At 41.5% G+C, this 14,410-nt stretch overlaps 1 protein-coding gene across 1 annotated transcript in view; it reads right to left on the bottom strand.

The window, feature by feature from the left end:
• Nucleotides 1-7,568: 7,568 nt before the first annotated feature.
• BARX2 (BARX homeobox 2) overlaps nucleotides 7,569-14,410 on the bottom strand; it is a 58,776-nt gene continuing 51,934 nt past the window's right edge. Inside the window, exons 3-4 of the mRNA XM_060787647.2 lie at nucleotides 12,662-12,746; nucleotides 7,569-11,632 (exon numbers count right to left, since the gene is read on the bottom strand). Coding sequence (XP_060643630.2) covers nucleotides 11,390-11,632; nucleotides 12,662-12,746 — 328 coding nt within the window. The 3' untranslated portion in view covers nucleotides 7,569-11,389. The remainder of the gene's footprint in view (nucleotides 11,633-12,661; nucleotides 12,747-14,410) is intronic.

Raw genomic sequence — 14,410 nt, 5'->3', positions numbered from 1 at the left:
AGGAGCTGGTTTAGCTCGGTTACTTGAGAGGGGACGTTCCGGAGCGATCCTGTCAATTGCCCTGGTCATCTCCCCATTCCAGAGAGCGACCAAGGCCTCGACATGGTCACCTACCGAGGTAGCGGGAAAATCCCCAAGAGCCGTCAGGAATCCATTCGGATCCATAAGCCTCCTGGGGCGGACCATCTTAATGGGTCCTCCACCTTTGCGGAGGTTAGGGGGCGCAGTGAGCCTAAATCTGATCAGGAAGTGGTCGGTCCATGGCAACGGAGAGATAGACAACTCCTCCACACCGCCACCCTGCTCCCATCCCTGGCAGAAAACCAAGTCCAATGTGTGTCCAGCACAGTGGGTGGGGCCAGTTATTTGTTGGGACAGCCCCATGGTTGCCATGGCAGACATGAAGTCCTGAGCCGCTCCTGTGAGGGTCGCCTCGGCATGGATGTTGAAGTCCCCCAGCACAAGAAGCCGTTGGGACTCCACCACCAGGCTCGAGACCACCCCCGCTAGCTCAGGCAGGGAGACTGTAGTGCAGCGAGGTGGACGGTACACTACAAGAATCCCTATTCTGTCCCGGTCACCCACCCTCAGGTGGACGCATTCGAAATTTGTGGTCTGCGGGATGGGACTCCTGGTCAGATGGATGGAATCTCTATAGACCACTGCGACCCCGCCTCCCCGTCCTCCGGCTCTTGGTTGGTGTTGCACGGAGAAGCCGAATTAGGCCGAGGTCTCCTTTTCCCGCATCTCCTCCTTCCCACCACGACCTCTATGGGGGCCCCTCGGCTAATGGAACACCTCCCCCCCTCCATGCCGCAGTCTAAAGACAAGATCTTACTTTCTGCTTTGTTCGTTGTTTGATTTTTCGATCCTTGCCAATATCCTTTCTTCCCCTCTACCCCCCTCCTCCCCTCCTGCATTATTCATATTATAATGCAGTGGTAATGGCACCACTGCATTATAATATGAAAGGACCCCTAATGTAAAGACCTTCCACATGTTTTAAACTTCACCTTCCAGAGTCCCCGACCTGCAAAACCAGTAATAAAGGTTGTTGTAGGTTTTTTCAGGCTATATGGCTATGTTCTAGAGGCATTCTCTCCTGATGTTTCACCTGCATCTATGGCAATCATCCACAGAGGTAGTGAGGTCCAGTAATAAGGATTATGGGGGTTGAAGTGAAACGTCTGGAGACCTGCATTTTACTCCTGGAATAAAAATGAAGAGGGGCTACAATCAAATCTTAAAACAATAAAGAAGTCAACAACAAATCTTGAGAATCTGATGCTATAATTATTATGCTGCAAGACACATCCTCTGTTTGGATATCAGCCAGCATGCCAACGCCTTAAATCAAGAAACAGCTTCCTAAGATCTACAGAGATACTTGCAGGGACACCTCAGCAAGCGAAAGTCCAAAAGTGGCAGGCTAAAATCCAGCACCTCAATCAGTGACTGAGATCGGATGAGAAACTTTGTTCTGGGTACACAGAAGAGTGGATGACATGGAAGGCACTGAACAGGTCATGCTCTGGCACCACAAGATGCAGAGCTAACCTTAAGAAATGGGGCCACAGGGTAGAGTCTATGACATGCAAGTGTGGAGAAGAGCAAACCACAGTCCACTTACTACAATACAATCTGATCCTTGCCATATGCACAGTGGAGGACCTTCTTATAGCAACACCAGAGGCACTCCAAGTGGCCAGCTTCTGGTCAAAGGACATTTAGTATTATGCCAAGTTCTTTTTTAAACTTTGTGTTTTTAAATGCATTTTAACTGTACCTTCAACTCACTTCTGACAAAATAAATAAATAAATATTATTTTAGTTTATTTATTTGGGTCAAACAAGTAGAGTATATCATAACCACTTTTCCTAATGAGGAAATTTAGAAGATAACATAGATGACTTATACAGTATATATATTTTAACAATTTAACAAAGAAGAGATAAAAATTCATATGTAATCGCTCTCATCTCCTACTTGTATCCATAATAATAATAATAATAATAATAATAATAATAATAATAATGTCTCCCCAACGGGACTCGGGGTGGCTTACATGAGGCCAAGCCCAACAACACATCAATAAAACAACAAAGCAGTAAGCAAATAAAACAATACAGTTAATATAACTCACATATAGGCAATAACACAAAAAAAAATTAAAACCTATGGCCAGGCCAGATGTAATAGATTAAAATTTTAAAATAAACATTGGGCGTGAACAGAGGTAGGATGTATCTAAGCAGGGAGGTTTTAAAGTATAGTGTAGGGAGAGCAACCCAACGGGTAGTTAAAGTGCTTCTGAGGACATTTTGCAGGGAATTAATCAGATCAGGGCATTGTTTCCTTTTTTTTCAGGGAAGGCACACTGAAACAGCCACGTTTTCAGGCTCCTCCTAAAGACTGCCAATGTGGGGGCTTGCCTGATATCCTTGGGGAGTGAGTTCCAGAGTCGGGGGGCCACCATAGAGAAGGCCCTCTCCCTCATCCCCACCAATCGCACCTGCGAAGGAGGTGGGATCGAGAGCGAGCCTCTCCAGATGATCGAAGAGATCGTGTGGGTTCGTACACAGAAATATGGTCACGTAGGTAGGTGGGTTCCAAACCGTTCAGGGCTTTATAGGTAAGAACCTGCACCTTGAATTGGGACCGGAAAATGAACGGCAGCCAATGGAGCTCCATTTTCCACTATCCCTGCTCCCTCCAGGAATTCCTTTATCGTTCATTCTATTTGATGGCATTATGATGTAACACGAAGCCATAGTATTGCAAGATCACTAGGAACATGCAAGCACAAAATTAGAAGAATATGGTCTGATTATTGTTACCAACCTTTCCAGCCAGCTATAGGTGTACATGGTGCAGTGCAGAAAGGGAAAATTATTTTGTCAGCTATGGATTACTTTCTTTCTGACACACTCATAGATTGCCATTGTATGATAACTCACCTCCCATCGGGGGAAACTCCTTCGTCTAATGAGTTGTCTTCCAAAACTGGAAAGGAGGCAAAGTGAAACGTCAAGTCTGCCATTTGCCCCCTGAGCTTGGGAGTATCTCACTCATGCCTGTGAAGGAACTTGGGCCTCCTTCTCCTCCTGAGAAAACAATAGCCTCAGTGTTTCCACCAGATAATGGACATGTTGGGACAGACCAGAGGGGTTAGCTCACCTTGTTTGTCTGGCAGCAACCTGAGAGCACACCTTCCCCTCTTGGCAGCATGGGCACATCTCATCAGCCAAGGCAAGCCTGGGTTCACCCTAAGTGCTACAGGCTAAAAATGTAATTATTTCTGTCATTTGGTTCAGTCTCAAATGGTTTACACACAGGTTGTGATTCAGTGATGAATTCAGAGCATCACACTGCTTCAAGTGGCCAGTCTGATTGGTGGATATGGCTTTGTGGTTTCAGTCTGGGTTAAGCTAAAAATTAAAAAGTCTCTCCGGGGAGGTGATGGATATTTTCCAATTTTGTACACTCATGTATAAGTCTAGAAATTTTAGACCCTTCCCCTGCCCCCAGCACGAAACTGGGTTGACTTATCCATGAGTCAGTGCTCTTTGCTGATAAGAAATGTGAAAGTTGAGAGCTTAATCTGAACCTGGAAGAAACACTGATCTTCTCTATTGTCTCCACTGAATACCTGGATGTGCAAATGGCACCCCCCCCCCCACCCCATCCTGGGCAGCATTGGCACTTTCCCCTCTTATCCATGGTCATACCAAGAACCATAATTTTGACCTCAAGACATGTCCATGACTTATACTTCAGGTCAATTTGTACACAAATATATCTGATAATTCAATTCCTTATTGATTCCCATGCATGAATTGAGAGTTAGCATGAATTTATTCAAAGTAATACTTATGGGGAATACCATAAATACACTTGCCCTGCTAATGAGGCTCTACAAGCAACTCCATGGACACCATGGCCAAACAGGATCACCAGAGGCCTAGTCCAGCACCCAAACCACTATACCACACCTGCTTCTACATCAGGCCTTCACAACCTGTGGTTCTCCAGGTCCATTGGACAAGCTGGGTAGGGCAGTGGTTCTCAACCTGTGGGTCCCCAGATGTTTTGGCCTACAACTCCCTGAAATCCCAGGCAGTTTACCAACTGTTAGGATTTCTGGAAGTTGAAGGCCAAAACATCTGGGGACCCAAAAGTTGAGAACCACTGGGCTAGGGCTTCAAGGAGTTGGAGACACAAACAACTGGGGTATTGAAGTTTGTGCAGGCCTGTTCTACATTATTACTATCTAACCATCTATGGTTGTTTTACATCTTTATGTATTGCATGTCAATTCTGAGCATGTCTGCCCTCCCCATCAGCCAAAAAGGATCCCAGAACAGCTTACAAATGGCTAATTTGACCAAGACACCAATCACTCTCCCACTGCAATGGCAGTAGGAGGGTACATTAAATTCAGAAATTGTTGTTGCTCTCTACCTTCCAGGCGAGAGAGCTGGTATACCAGGGGAGCCTTTCATTGTCCACCAATTGATTTAGTACAATTGGGTTTTTAGAATATTTACATCATTTTTTTTAAATTATCAATGTTTTAAGCTTTTGTTGTTCTTCATTCGCTCAGTCGTTTCTGACTCTTCATGACTTCATGGACCAGTCCACGTCATAGCTCCCTGTCGGTCGTCACCACCCCCAGCTCCTTCAAGGTCAATCCAGTCACTTCAAGGATACCATCCATCCATCTTGCCCTTGGTCGGTCCCTCTTCCTTTTTCCTTCCATTTTCCCCAGCATCATACTCTTCTCTAGGCTTTCCTTTCTTCTCATGATGTGGCCAAAGTACTTCATCTTGGCCTCTACTATCCTTCCCTCCAATGAGCAGTCAGGCTTTATTTCTTGAAGTATGGATTGGTTGGATCTTCTCGCAATCCAAGGCACTCTCAGCACTTTCCTCCAATTAAATTGTTTAAATTCATTTTACTATAAGCCATCAAGTGTATATAGGGCAAAGCCTGAATGTTTTCAGTAAATAACATTCTTCTGGGTTGTAGAAAGCATCTCAAAGGAACATACATCATGGGAGAAAGAAAATTGGAATGGGGGAATGTATTGCTTCCGTTAAGAAAAGCTGATAAAAGCCAAAATTTCAGTTCATCCTTGTACAGGCTTGTTAGAGGTTCCCATATCATAACACTGCTGCTGGCTTTCTCCAAGGGCTAAATGATATTTCAGGGCCAAAGACTACACCTGCGGAACTGTTTCAACCTCATGTTTTTTGGAAGGAGTGAGGAATTGACATTGAGCCAGTTGTTAAACTTAGACACAAATTGAGAAATGCTTCAGGTCTTAAGTTTAGTAAGAAACCACATTCTCTATCATTTGAGGAGAGCGATATGTTCCCACAAAGTTGACATCATTGGTAGAGATGGCCTTCACTGGTTACCAGTTCATCGTAGGGCTCAATTTAGTATTTATTTTGGCCTGTAAAGCTATGCATCAACATAAGGCTCTGCGGCTGAATCTGATCTCCAAAGGTCTTGATCCATAGATTTCCCTGAATAGCTAAGCCTCCTTCCTATGACACTGTTTTTTGGTTATTTGGGTTTTGCATATTTTTTTTTTTTCTCTTGGACCACGAGAAGATCCAACCAGTCCATATTCCAGGAAATAAAACCTGGCTGCTCACTGGAAGGAAGGATATTAGAAGCAAAGATGAAGGACTTTGGCTCCATAATGAGAAGACAAGAAAGCTTGGAGAAGATAATGGTGCTGCGGAAAATGGAAGGAAAAAAGGAAGAGGGGCCAACCCAGGGCAAGGTGGATGGGTGTCATCCTTGAAGTGACTGGCTTGACTTTGAAGGAGCTGGGGGTGGCCATGGGTGACAGGGAGCTCCGGCATGGGCAGGTCCATGAGGTCACAAAGAGTCGGAAGTGATTGAATGACTAAACAACAAAGGTTGAAATGCCCCCCCCCCTATTAAGGCTTAGTTATTGACAATGAAAGCTTGAGACCTTCTCTGGCATGTGGCTCCAAATAGCTTCTATCAAATTGAATTTGCTGTTTGGTTTGAAAAAGGGTCTCCACCTTTGTTTATTATGGCTTAAGACCATGTATGCTAGATATTGGAAAACCCCAGATATACCTCCTTTAGAAGGTTGGGAACAATATATTATAGATATGTTGATAATGGACAAAATAACTGTATTATTAAGAGGAGAAATATTAGACAATTTCATTAATGAATGGGAATCAATGATTCAACACCTTAATATAAAGTTAAACTAAAAATGTATATAGAGGATACTATAAGACTGTAGATAAGGAAGAAGTGGATGTAAAGTAAGAATATATGATAACTTTTTGTGTATTATTTAGATAGTAGACCAGGCATGGGGAACCTTCGGCCCTCCAGGTGTGGTGGACTTCAACTCCCACAATTCCTTGAGGCTCGGCATTTGCCCCAAAGGCTTACCTTGGCCCAAGGAATTGTGGGAGTTGAAGTCCACCACACCTGGAGGGCCGAAGGTTCCTGACCCCTGTGTAGACTGTGACCCCTTAATGGAAATATATTATCAGATAAATGATTATAGAACATTAATAGATAGAAAGTATTGCACTGTATGCAACAAACACTTGCAAATGTATGTTTACTTAAATTAAATTAAATAATTAAATGTAAAGACCATGTATGCCTCTTTTTCTTACAACTTCATATTACCTCAGGCCATCTTTGGAAATCTTTCTCCGTGTTCCTTCTTTCCACCAGATATCTTCATGGTCCTCATTGATGAATTCCCCTATCTTTAAACCTTGGGAAGCTCAGCTAACCCCTACATCTGAAATCTAGTTGAGATACACTCGTAGCACAAAATGGTTGTGGAAGAAACTAAGTGTTCTCAACAGTCATGTAGGTACTGTATGTGTCCCCAATGCAACCAGTTGCTTACTTGGCATTACAGTTCTATGAATGTACACAAAATCTTAAAAATCTGAAGACGAGGGATTGTGTGGGACTGGAAAAATATGAAGAAAAATATAGGATTTCCATAAGCAAATCCCCTTAGAAAAAAAATCTTGCAAAAAAGCAGTAAATTTTCCTTAAAGTTGGCATAAGTTGGAAACAGCTTGAAGGCACATAGGAACAGGAATCCTTACACAGGATTGTGCATGCAGAAGCAGCAGGTGTCTTTCTTATCCACAGGGTGGCAATAAAACAGGAAGGTCTGTCTCCAAACCCTCCAACTTTTCCCAAACCCCATCTACATGGATTATGCACTGTCGAACCAGTATTGAGGAAAGTGGTTTCGCTGTGCAGATGATTACACAGGAAATCCAGGAACCATTATGAGACGGGATGGCAGTTACACAAACCACAGCATGGATGCATATTAAAGGCTTCAGTTTGCATACATTAGTGGGATTTTGTTGTCTAGCCACAACAGTTTGAAACTGGTTCATGTAGATAGGATCCCAGAGTCTCTCTTTTTGTTTTACTCCAAGCTTTTTGGCCCAGCAAAATAAAACAAAAACAAAACATAAGCATCCAATCGTCAAAACTTTGGAAAAGAATGAGACTTTTTTTTACTCCATTATTTATACATTTTATTTTTAATTAAAAAATAAATGTTATCTTGATACACCTCTCTTCAGCCTTTGGGCAAAAATAATGCACAGTAGGTTTCCATTTAACAAGACTATAGGAAACATGATGCATATCTAGATCTTGGCACACTGGACTGGAAAATAAATGCAATACTTCTCCTGCAGAGTTTTCTTCTTAATTCCGTGACTTGCTCTGCCCAGTTGCTCAAGATGTTTCTGTGTTCCGAAAGTTAAGTGCCTTACAAAACAGGAGAAATGGCTCCAGACCTGGCAAGCCATGATTACGCATTCCTGCAAAGTGTTCCAACATATGCCTCTTGGAGCTGATGATGAGCAGATTTTACTACAAACTTGAGTTAATCATCAATTCACACCTTACTGTTTAAAAACTCTGGTTCCATCCCATATGCTTAAATACTAAGGTCCACATCTGGGATATAGAGGAGTGGAAATCAAGCTGTCCTCCGGCAGTTTTTCCACTGCAAGTCCCAGCAGACCTTCCTTAGCAATATTGAGGAATGTTGGGAGGTGCATTTCAATTATTTATCGATGGTTGCAGGATAGTCACCCGTATCTTAAATCCAATTATTAATAACAAACGATGATCCAACAATCATTCCTCCACATTTATGTTTGACTTGTATGGATTTGACTAATCACAGATTTGATTAAAAGTGTTCTCTCCAGATTCTCCAATATGACTCTGTGATCAGCATCCTCAAGTTATGTTGGAAGACCTAGAGATTGCTAGATAACTACTTCTAGGTCCTCTAATATAATTCGATGGCTGTCTTCTAGAAGAAGTTGACCAATGGAGTTAATGTAGGACAATCTAGCAATTCCTAGGGAAGTACTCACTCAGGTGAAAAATAGCCATTTCTTTATTTGTGGTTTTTCTTTATTCTAGGAAATGTGGCTGTATTTGTTTCAAACTTGAATCAGTGGAAAATTTGTCAACAAACATTTATGATCAATGGGTCTACTTCAGTTGGGACTAAGAACTGGATTTAGGCCTCGAGATGCAACTTTTATTACAATTCTAGTGGACCCAAGTGGAATATGTAATTAAACATGCTTAGAATTGCATTTTAGTTGGTTAATTAATTTAAATTAAATTGTTCCAACCCTGGTGAGCTCTCAAGATACTTAGTGCTTCATTCTACTGTGTGTATAAACTATGGGCCCTTGAAGGATTTGCCCTTTTGCAGATTCTGATACAAACTAAGTTGAGTAACATCTTTGGAACTAATTTCACATATCAGCTGGGATAGAAGATGACCAAAGTTATTTATGAGAAACCCAAGTTTGGAGAGACCTCTAAAGTTTGCTTTTGCTTGCATCTACTGGGAAGGATAACATTCTGCCTCCTCTTCAACTCCCCATCCCACTTTCATTGAGCACAGATTGCTTTAGTACTTTCAGCAAGTGAAATTAGCTGAGAACAAGTGGGAAGTGGAAGGAGGTGACATCCAATAAGTGGACTGATTGAGGGTAAATTTTTCCTGCCAATCAGAACACCTGAAAGGTATCCACAGATTAGCCCTTCCAGCAGGTTGAAAGATAATTCTCAGTGGCAAAAGTGTATTGAGACATGTTTTACAATACATATTTTGAAAAAAATATTAACCAAAACACATTTTTAAATGAATTTTCCAAGCAGATTTTCTGTTAAATTATAGGTGAATCCAGAAATGGAACAGAATGGGTTTATTGCTGAACTGGTCCGAAAGTTGCAAAGACCTGAAGTGGAGTGATTCACTCTTTCCAAATGTAGACCAGTCCTGAGTTAAAAAAATATACAGTCCTGTATAGAATCCTATTGGTAGTCCCAACCAGAATAGACCCATGGAATCGACTGCTAAATGGTGAGTTAGCCTGTGTGTAAATCCCACTGACTGAACGGGTCTACTCTTTTTTATTGGAGAATATTTACACACCACTTATATCCATAAAACTAAAGGCAGTGTTCATCAATCAAATGTATAATATACACAGTACACAAATATATAATACTCAACATGCAAATTCTTTTTGAAATCCAGGAAAGAGATGCTGGGTTGGAAGACTTGCTTGAATAAATGCTTCATTTTATTCTAATCGGGATTACCAATAGGATTCGGACCTTAACATGTTAATTTAGTTATATGGCATTAACTGTGTTTAGATTTAAAGGCTTATCACAGTAGATGTAGACATACTGGCACAAAGATTCCTGTATCTTTCCTCTGGGGGATAGGTGAGGTTTACTAATATGGACTCCTACCTACTGGGCAAGATGCCTTCAATATTCCCAAATCACTAGATATACATGCCTCCTCCTTGACACTGTCACTTACTATTGGCCAACCTTTTCCCAAGGATGCAAGGAAACTGGTAAATGTGGCTCAGTCTCTTCATTCTTTACACTGCTTGGCCAGAATCCTGTAGCTCAGTATGGGGAACAATTCCAGCTGAATCATTCAACCTTTGAAGAATTATTATCATGTCACTGCAGCCTCTTCCATCATTCTATGGCTGGTGGAAGGGTGAGAAGTTGGAGATGCGCCTGGCTGTGTCACCATAGTCAAAGGTGGAATTGTTACATCATCTGCTGAGAACCAAGAAGGACCTAGCAGATGATACCATCATTTCACAGCTAGCCAAGCAGATACAGCTAGATGCTTCTTGGGTTCTCCCCCCACCCCAGATCTCTACAAGCTGTAGAATGGCCACAGAGCACTGCAGCAACTCAATGGTAGGCCCAGGACAGGGCTTTGAGTTGTGGAATGAAGAAGAGAATACCAACACAACAATTATAAATGAAATATGCAGCATAAGGTAGACCTACACTGGTATATGTCACTAACAGAAGATCTGTTCTTGTTTGTTAAGAGAAAGCAGATTAATAGGCTGCAACAGTGAAGAGGAACAGCAAACCACAATGAGTTTTAGTTGATTGTCTCTTGAAGTCGACTGGGCCTTGGCAGATGCCCAGAACTGCCATCCTGAAAAATATGTGTGCATCGTTTTTTTGGATCTTGGATAGTTTACTTCACAGCAATAGGCAGCCATACATTCTTTCCCCTTCAACTTTTGCAATTTTTGCTTCCACATCAATATCTAAGCAAACCAATACATTCAGCTAAAGTGCCCCCCCCCCCCCTTGCCACTCCAATCTCTGTTTCCACTAACAGTTTCAAAGTTGCCATCTTGGAAGCCCCCTTCTAGCAGGCTCCAAATTCCTCCATTGTGAAAACGCCTTTAAATTTTCCAAGTGAGTCTGAAATCTCTTCTATATTTTTCTCTTCCCCTCCAAAGAATCTCTGGTTACAGTGTGACAGAACATCAATATCCCACAGTTTGACTCCCATGAAAAATGTTGGTTTTGACCCATACCCGCTTAAGCATTACTTACAGGAAAAAACTATGCTGGTGGTAGGAACTCTCTCACTCTTTGGCAGTTGCTTCTCTGAACTCATTTCAAAGCTCAGGATAGCAATAATGGCACGAGAAAGATCCACTCTGTCCAAAACAATGTAGCTACTAAAGAGTCTCTTCTCACAACCTGGACTCCTCACACATCTCCAGAGCCTCGGAGTTTTAAAGCATGCAATCTCCTTTCGAGGGGATCCCTAGTTCCAGGATATCTATGGGAAGGGTGTACACACAACATTGGAAAAAAAAAGGAACCAGTTTATATGAAGTCACCCATTACAATAAGTCTCTTTGCCCCATGGTGACCCACCAAATTTCTTAAGGCACAAAGTGCAGGCAAATTCAGTTTTTACACTGTCCTTTAGGGGTGCAGTTATATCTTCCCTTCACTCTTTTAACTTGATGTTGTCTCCTCCTTGGAGGGTTCCACTGTATGTTCGGGAAGTTCTTGTGTCTCTATGGAGGCATCCAAATGCTCCTTGGTCGACTCACACTTTTCTGTGGCCTGGTCTTCTTCCAGGATTTGTTTCTGGCTGTTCAACTTTTCCTCTGCTTCAATTTCCTCTGACGTTGGAATGGAGTTTTTCTTGGGCCGGCCTTTGGGCTTGGTGGGAGCTTCTTGACCACCTTTCAGGACCTAGGGCAAAGATACAGTAGATTAGGAGTCTGGCTCATATAGTCCTGGAGTGATTGGATGTGACACTTGGGCACCTGATATTCCCTGATTCTCCCCCTATCCTTGATTTTCTATTGGGGTGGGACAGCCAACTATGTCCTTTTCTAGAATATTTCATTCCATTCTACAATTGGTTTCCTTTTGTATTGCTGTCATAATAGCTAGATTCCCTAAAACAATATTTATGATGCAGGTAATAGATAACATAGACAGCACAACAAGAAGATCCATGCATACTGTTGTATTTTGTGCATTTCTTAGCTGTTGTAAGCCACCTATAATCCTGAACCAGGGAAATATGTGGTATAAATACTCGTAAATGTAATCTTTATGATTATTTTCATCACATCTTGAAGACAAGAACTGTTGGAAAAGCCCTGGTGGAAAATAATAAACCAATGCTGACTTCACTGATGGAACAATGCTCATTTGCTCCATTAAAACCAACCCTTTATTGTCTGTGAGCCCCTGTACTTTAGGAGTTGGGCCCAGATTTAAACATTTCTGTTGTCGCCATCAAGTTGTTTTTGACATATGGTGGCCCTATGGCAGACAGGATTTTATTGGCAAGATTTGTTCAGTGGGGATTTGCCTTGGCATTCCTCTGAGACTGTGTGCATGAGATTTGTCCAAGGTCATCCAACGGGTTTTCATGGCCATGAATAGATTCAAACCCTGGTCTCCAGAGTCCTAATCCAACACCCAAACCACTACACACACTGAATCTCATCTATAATCATGCTTAATCCCATTTGCATAGCAATAGTTGTTGACAACCATGTCTGTGGGGCAATGAATAATTAGGGTGTTCTTCCAAACTTCAAAATAACTTTCCAAAGTGCCAAACCCTATTCCCAAAATAAGTTCAGCACTTTACATATTCCGCTTGAACTCTGAGATAAACTACAGAGTGGATTGACATGAAAGCCACCACCTAGCCCTACATTTTGGGGCTGAAGATAGGCGTAGTCCAAAAATCTTGTCTCTTACCATTTTCTTCCATTTCATTCTGCGATTTTGGTACCAAGTCTTCACTTGGAGCTGAGTTAAACCCAGGGATTGGGCAAGATCCAGCCTAGCAAAAATGAGATTCAAATTAATGACATAAATGATAAGGCATGCAATCTAGTGCCAAAATCTGATTATATACATCCTGTTGAAAATGAACGAACTGTTCATATCTCAGAGTGGGAAAATCAAGGAAAGCCAACTATGAGCTCCTTGTTAATGGTGTTTTCCATTCCATTCAGAGAAAAGATTAAATCAAGTGACTGGGACACAATGTGAAACACTTAAAAAGCAACCAAAGACAAAAATTTCTAATTTTAATTTGGTTTAATTAGCTGAGTCTTAAATGGAATAACTAAGATTCAGATATTATATGAAAGGTAAGAGAAACAAACACACGGCCAACATTTGCTATAGTGGGGTTGCCCACTGGCAATCTAGCACGACTCCCTGGAGATCTATCATAATATTATGATCCACGTCTGCCTATCCCTTCCTCAAAAATCCTTTTAAGCACAACATGGTTATCTGGCATGATATGAAATAAATATATCTGATTTTACAAGAGAATGAAATGGCATAAATCTCATTTGACTATCCAGCCAAATCTAAAATCAATTCATATCTAGCTGGGTCTCATGGGAAAATAAGTTTAAAAAATCAAGGTGGCTTCCCCCAAAATGTGCCTTGTGTTTATACAACAAGTATTTTAATCCAGAGTCAGGGCAGAGTGAAAGAGTACATTTGCTTGCATGAAACTCACTGAACAAAGAAACATAGATGAAACCTTCAGCTATTACATATTAGTTATGCCATGATTGACTTCGATGAACCAGAAACACAAAAGGTGTGAGGGGCAAGATAAGCCAAACCTGATGTTCCCCGTCACGTCTCACACACTGATGATTGCATGGTAAATGATTCTGAATTACTCTTGCGTTTTGCCAAGTCATTTCCCCTACGATGGACTTCGAGTGCTTGTGTACATATGACATTCTTAATCTCTTCATGAACAACATGAGGCACAGAGGGTTTCCTTTTCAAAGATTGGAAATAGTTTTCTTTTCTGACTACTTACCATTTGAGGTCTGCTTTAAAATGTCTCCCATAGATCAGAAATGCCGGAAGCTATCTTATACATAGTTAAATGTCAAGCCACTGATCAATCAATCTAGCCTATTCCTCTTAAACTTTAATCTTCCAGATGTTCAGGGTTTCAACTCCCCAAATCCTCAACTGTTGATGAAGTTGGCTGGGCCTTCTAAAAGCTGAACTCCAAAATATCTGGAAGGTCCACGGTGTCGTCTTCCATGGTCAGTACTAAGGTTTCTTGCACACTATCCAATTATAACACTGATACAGCATTAACTTCAGTGAGTTCTTCCTATGAAATCCTGGAATAATGAGATCAGTTGAATTCTCTTTTGTTTCTCTATGTTAGATATGTTAGGATTCTGTAGGATGTAATCATGGATGTTAAAGTGGCATCAAAGTGCTATGATTCTGTAGTGTGAAAAGACCCCAAGTGGTTGCAAACCTCTAAAGTTTTCTTAATAAAAGAGGCCTTTCCAGTCAACTGAACTAATCTCCTGACATCTTGGGTTGACACCACAGATGTCTTTAAAGGAACAATATGAAAAGATGCTCCTTGGAGACATTTATGATTAGGAGGTAAGACAAGATAAAGAGAGCTGCTTTGCTTCCCCTTACTCTCACATGTTGTTGTTCATT

The sequence above is a fragment of the Anolis sagrei genome, chromosome 7 (assembly GCF_037176765.1).
Source record: "Anolis sagrei isolate rAnoSag1 chromosome 7, rAnoSag1.mat, whole genome shotgun sequence".
Classification (NCBI taxonomy): Eukaryota; Metazoa; Chordata; class Lepidosauria; order Squamata; family Dactyloidae; genus Anolis; species Anolis sagrei.
The sequence above is the reverse complement of the archived record's forward strand: the minus strand, read 5'-3'. Positions and strand labels throughout refer to the sequence as shown.